Source organism: Ichthyophthirius multifiliis (assembly GCF_000220395.1).
Source record: "Ichthyophthirius multifiliis unplaced genomic scaffold scaff_1120509250401, whole genome shotgun sequence".
Lineage (NCBI taxonomy): Eukaryota > Ciliophora > Oligohymenophorea > Hymenostomatida > Ichthyophthirius > Ichthyophthirius multifiliis.
In genome coordinates, this window is record NW_004086776.1 from 932 (window position 1) to 7,378 (window position 6,447).

The following is a 6,447-nucleotide window of genomic DNA, read 5'->3' on the forward strand; positions in this document are numbered from 1 at the left end:
CATAAATAATGTATTTTTTATTTTAAAGGAACTAACTTTTCTATTTAATTATTAGTTTTTTTATTATTTTTTGTATATTTATTATCAATTAGCAAACTATTTTCTATTTAGTATTTAATAAATAAGCAATTTTAATATTCGAAATAGTATTAACAGATTGATAAAAAAAGAATAAATAAACTTATATAAAATAATCCTCGTTTTTTAATCGTTGTATTATTAATTTAATTATTACTATTATTTTAAACTTTTCTGTTTGTTGGATTTTCTTTTAATTGCTTATCTAAGTAAATTTACTATTTTAATACTTTTTACATTTATTTTGATATTTTTTTAAAAAAATACAAAACAAAATAAATATTTTTTTAAGGAAATAAATTATATATAAATTAATACATTGGAATAGATTTTTTTTAAAAAAAAAAGAATAATTAATAAAAAAAAATATTTAAAAGTAAACTATTTTTTCTAAAATATGTTTATTTAAAATAAAAATAGAAAATAATTCATTTTTTAAAATAATAACTAATTTTTTTTATTCAATATATATTTTTAAATATATATATTATTTTCTATATAAATGAATAAAAGATACTTTTTTATTAAAAAAAATATATTTTTCTTAATAAAAATAAAAATTCTTTCAATATTTATTATATATATAATTAATTCATAAAATTAATAATAAAAAATTATTTTTTTAAAAAATATAAAGATACTAACTAAATAAAAAATTAAACAATATATTAAAATGAGCAAATTCATTTGTTCATGATTAAATGTTTAAATCTATTAGCAGCAACTACACTTAATTGAGCTCTCTTTAATTTATTTTTTTTTTTTAAAAAAAAAAATTAATAATATTAAAAATACTCTTAATCTTCTTCTTGCATTATATTATCTTAAAGCTTCTTGAGATTCGGCCAAATGTCTTTTTGATGCTTCTCCTTTAATCCATGGATGATTTAAGATTTATTCAGGTCCATATCTTTATTTAGGATCTACTTTTAATAAATTTCTAATTAAATCTTTAGCGTTTTCAGAAATATTATCCCATTAAGGAGATGGGAAACCGAATTCTCCTTTTTTAATTGATTCGAATAATTTATCGTTAGTTTCTTAATAAAAGGGAGGAAATCCACACAATAAAACATACAAAATAACTCCAATAGACCAATAATCAACTGAAAATGAATAACCTTTACCTGTTAGAACTTCAGGAGCAATATAAGAAGGTGTTCCACAAGCTGTAGTCATTAATTCATCTGAAATAACTTTAGCAAGACCAAAATCTGTTATTTTAATTGTTGCGTCTGGATCAGGACTATTATAAAGAAGATTTTCGGGTTTTAAATCCCTGTGTGCTATACCCATTTTATTACAATAATTAATGGCATCTACTATTGGCCTAATTACATCAACTGCCTCTTTTTCTGAATATGTCTCTTTTTCTACTATTCTATCAAATAATTCACCTCCAGTCATCAATTCCATTACCATGTAAAATTTAGACTTTTCATCGTATACTGCACTACATTTTACAATATTGGGATGGTCAATCTTTTTTTATTTTTTTTTCATATTTTTTAAAAAAATTTATTTACGTTTGACATTATATCGCATTCAGTTTCTAATGCCATTTAATCATCATATTCTAATGATACTCTATTTTATTATTTATATTTTTTTTATTTTGTCTGTTTTTTTTGTTACTTATCAAATACTTTTATTGCTAATTCTTCATTGTTTGATTTTTTTATTGCTTTGTATACAACGGCAAATGATCCTCTATTTTTTTTTTATTATTTAGTGGTTTTTTTATTTTATACTCTCCTAAGATTTTGTCGAATTTATATTCTTCTTTTATGTTTGATGTTTTATAAAATTCGTTTTCCATTTTTTTTTTTTTTTTTTAATTATATAAAATTTTATAAATATTAATTTATATTTTTATATTTTATTTTTATATGGAAAATTATATAATATAAATAAAAATTAATAATAATATATATTTACAAATAAATATTTATTTATAAATAAAATATTTTTATATAAAAAAATTCATAAATCTTCAAATAAAGCCATTTCTAAGGCATCGTTTTTTTTTAATTTAATTTAAGAGTTATTTTTTTATATTCCTTCAAAAAAAAATTATGATTTTATTTATTTCTTATCCTTTTATAAAGCCAATTCATTAATTTCTTTTGCTAAAGCTGAGACAACATCTTGTATATTTTTACACATATTTTCCATAATTTCAATATTTTCAGAATGTTCATTAATTTTTTTCTCGAGTAAATCCAAATAACTATTTTATTATTTTTAACTTTAAAGTTTAGTTTATAATTATTATTAAGTTGAAGTTTTGGATTTATTATAACTATTTTTTTTGGAACGTGTCAAATAATCATTTTCTAAAATAATTAAAGGTATTTTTTTATTCAAAGCGCTTACGTTTTAGTACTCCTCTTTTTAAATATCATCATTATTTATAAATAGACTTGAATTATTATTTGAGTTTATTTCCTTTATAGGGACTAAACTTTCCATTTATTAATATTAAGATTCTAACAAATTTTAATTGTTTTATTGACTATATTATTTAAATAAATACTTTTTTACTGATTTTCTATAAATAATATCCTTCTTATTATTCAGTTTTTTATTGTTTTTATTTTTAATCATCATTATTTGTATCCATAATTTGATTATTATTTAATTATTAAGATTATTAAATAATTAAATTAGTAAAAGTATTGCCATCATTTTACATTGTTGATTACCTTTTTTTAATTATTATTTATTTAAAAGTATTATTTATCTTTTATTAATTCCAAAACTCATCTTAATCATTTAATTAAACGAATTTTTCAACCTAAACAAGTGCTTTATCAATATGTATTTACCTACTTTTTGACATTGCCCTCATTTCTTGTTTAACCTTTGGAAATTTCTACATTAATTCTTTTAAATATTCCCTATCTAAAGTCAAAAATTCAGAATCTTCCTAACATCTGACATTAAACTGCCTTAAACATTATTCGAAAATTTCAATTTCTCCAAAATAGGAGCCCGAAACGAAAGTTTTAAAGGCCATTTCATTATTTCCAATAAGAAAATTAACTCTCCCATCAACTATAAAATAAATAAGATTAGGATAGGAATGCTAATAATACACATAGTCTCCTTTATTATATTTCAAAGGTTATAACATGGGTAGTAGATTGGCTAAAAAGACACTGTCTTTGTTCCTTAAAAAAGGTATTTCGGAAATCATCCCTTTGAACATGTTCATGGCTAAATTTATTTTTAGATTATTAGGAATCGAATCGAAGAATTCCTCTTTTTCGCTATTGCTTAGTAAACATTTAATGGAATTATATTATAAAGAAGTCCTTATTTTATTCCTTATTTTTAATGGAAGCTTTGATTATTCACAAAACTCATCCATTATATATATTGCTTTGGCAAGTTTTTATTAACGAGATTCTGAATCAGTCATCATAGAAGATAAAGAACCTACTATAAATGAATATAAACCAGCTCCTAATATCATCCAGAATATTGTGAATATTTTTTCGACTTTTAATTATATATTTATATAAATATATATATATATATATATATATATATATATATATATATATATATATATATATATATATATATATATATTTATACGGTCATTTTAAGCCGATATGTCACCAAAACCTACTGTGGCTAAAGTTGTTATAGTCCAGTATATAGAAAATAGATATTTTGTTAAATTTTCTTCGTTTTGGATTCCGAAGGTCTTAATCCAGGTTTTTTCTTGAGTATTATTTTATATTTCGGATAGAAATACCCAAATACAACCTACTATATGTACACAAAAAGCCACATTGAATAAAAACTTAAATAAACGAATTGAAATACTTGTCAATTTAAAATAATCTTATATTTTTTAAATTATATTTATTCGATTATACACTATTGGAATTCTCAAAATTCTCAGTATATCCGAATAATAGGCTGGATTTAAATACAAAGAAATGCTATTATTTATGAACAATTCGAAAGGAATTATTTACAATATATCGATAATAAAAAAACCTTTAAAGTATTTTAAAAAAATTGACTTTCGGGAATCTATTAAAATACCATTTAGGTTATAAAAAGGTCTATTTAGGATTAAAATAATATCCAAAAAACATAAAATATCGACTATTTTATCAATTATATAGTGAGTTAAGGAACGCTTTTCTCTAAAAAAGAGAAAATAAGGAGATAATATTGTAAAGTTTATAAAAATAAATAGTTGTATGATATTTGTATAAATTAGCAGATGATTTTCTGGATATAAAAGGAATTTTTTTTTCTTTTTACTAGATTATATTCCTTACTGTTTTTCTAAAATATCCTAACATCTATCTATGATTTAATCACTAATATTTAAAGCCTGAACGGATGTTCCATATTGTTTTATGTCGCCAATAAGTTTTTTCATGACAGTAAAAATTAGGAGCTAGTTTTTTACTTTTTCCCATTTTTTTAATACTTTTGGCTTTAATGTTATTTATTTTAGTTTATTTTTTTATCGCGAATTTATTGTAGTTCCTACTCTAGTTCTTGACGGTTTTTTAAATTGTTTCTTTTAAAACTTGTAAGTCTCCTATTGTAAATTAATCGTATGGATTTATATTTTGGGTACTTGATTATTATCGTATTTTGTCAATACTCTTTTCAATAAAGGTGAAAATAATAGTCCTAGGACACCCTTTTGCTTCTAATTAATAATGTTTTCTTCACTTTCTTTTTTTTAGTTATTTTGATTTGGGAGTTGTTAAAATTCGGGAATTTAGTCTAATTATTATTCTTCTATAGAGGGAAATTAGAGGGCTTAAGCTCGGAAAGAGTTCTTAGTTTGAGAGAAAAAAGACCTTTTTATGGGCTGGTGGGGAGTGGAATTATTTTAGGAAGAATTCTTTAGTATTATATTATTGGGAAGTATTATATTATTGGGAAGTTTAGACATACTTGATATTTATATAACTTAACTTATTTTTAATTATAAATTAAAGTTAATAATATTTAGTTAATATCTTAAATTTTGTATTAATTAAAATATATCTGTATTTATATTTTTTTAATTATAATTTTTTATATATATATCATTTAAGATTTTTTTTTTATAAAAAATATATGAGCACGTTAGTTTTAAATGTATTTAAATTAAACTTTTATATATATAAAATGTAAAATTATTATAATGTAATTATTAAATAGAATTAGATTTCAACATTAGATGAAATATTTCAAAGTGGATAAAAGCAATGTAATGTTTTAGCTATAATTTTAGATAGTACAAACACTTATTCTACCTCAAATGATTTTCTAACTCGTTTAAAAGTTATAGATGATACTTTTAATCATTAATTATGCCAATAATAGAAACATTAATATATAGAAGTATTTATATTTTATAAAAAGAAGGAAAAAAGTCCAATAGTATATAGTATTGGAGACACAATTTATCTTAAAAGATTTGATGTAAATAAATTTATGTATTTTATATTTTTTTTTTTTTTAAATTATTAGTATTCCCCCGCCAAAGATAATAGAGCGCCAAAATTATAAACCAATCATTAAGCTTAATGTTAATATTTTATATATAGTGGAGAAGGAAGTTAAATATAGGTTTGATAATCATTATTTAAAAAAAATAAAAATATCTTATTTACTTTATTTAGAATATTATAAAGGAAGAAAAAACAAATTAATTATACAAACTTAAAATAATTTTTTATAAATTTAAAATAAGAATGAATTTTTTAAGTTTGTTATTTACCTTATAATATTCTAAAGCATTATTATTATTTTTTTAAAAAAAAAAAAGAATAGTAAAATAATTTAAATATAAAAAAAAAAAAATAGGAAAAAAATATAGAAATAATAAATAGAATTCTAGCCTTAAGAAAGTATTCGTATTAATTCTTTTCCAAATAAAGCTGTAAATTTTATATATTATTTTCTTAATTATATGAAAAAAGTAACATAATTGACATGGTTTGGAATAAAATAAAATGAAAGTAAACAAATTATAAATAGTGATTTTGATTTGATTTTAAGAATTAAGGAAATTAAAAGAATTCCAAATTTATAAGGTAAGGTTGAGCTAATACTAAACGATTCAAAAAATAATTTATTTTCAATATTTTTTATTGATAAAGAATTTAAAATAAATTAATTAGTCAAAATAAGAAGTATTAAAGGCTTGTAATCATACATTATATATATTAATATATAATTATTTGTTTTTTTATTTATTTTTTTCATAAAAAAGTGAAAGTAATGGTTCTTTAATACCTAATGATTATACGAATGTATTAAAAATTCCAGCGTATTTTAACGATGATATTAATTTTCATGAAATATATTATGATTTAGATGATTTTTTTAAAAATATGA

General features: G+C 20.0%; 2 protein-coding genes across 2 annotated transcripts, besides 8 other annotated features; both read right to left on the reverse strand. All coding sequences in view use genetic code 6, as the record gives it.

Annotated features, from left to right (window-relative positions):
• The first annotated feature begins 413 nt into the window (after positions 1–413).
• Positions 414–452: a microsatellite.
• A 131-nt stretch (positions 453–583) lies between these two features.
• Positions 584–645: a microsatellite.
• Positions 597–634: a microsatellite.
• A 116-nt stretch (positions 646–761) lies between the features above and the next one.
• IMG5_071520 (protein kinase domain protein) lies at positions 762–1,897 on the reverse strand (the record flags this gene model as incomplete). Its single annotated transcript, XM_004036687.1, has 4 exons — positions 762–821; positions 874–1,560; positions 1,605–1,788; positions 1,830–1,897. The coding sequence occupies 4 exons, from the start codon at positions 1,895–1,897 to the stop codon at positions 762–764; spliced, it is 999 nt and encodes a 332-aa protein (XP_004036735.1).
• Positions 1,898–1,940: 43 nt separating this feature from the next.
• Positions 1,941–1,969: a microsatellite.
• A 28-nt stretch (positions 1,970–1,997) lies between these two features.
• Positions 1,998–2,061: a microsatellite.
• Positions 2,062–5,014, reverse strand: IMG5_071530 (hypothetical protein; the record flags this gene model as incomplete). The annotated part of the gene is made up of 3 exons (XM_004036688.1): positions 2,062–2,308; positions 2,907–3,582; positions 3,682–5,014. 3 exons carry the CDS (start codon positions 5,012–5,014, stop codon positions 2,062–2,064), a joined length of 2,256 nt encoding a protein of 751 aa, XP_004036736.1.
• Positions 3,591–3,680: a microsatellite.
• Positions 4,968–5,006: a microsatellite.
• An 849-nt stretch (positions 5,015–5,863) lies between the features above and the next one.
• Positions 5,864–5,936: a microsatellite.
• Positions 5,937–6,447: the final 511 nt, after the last annotated feature.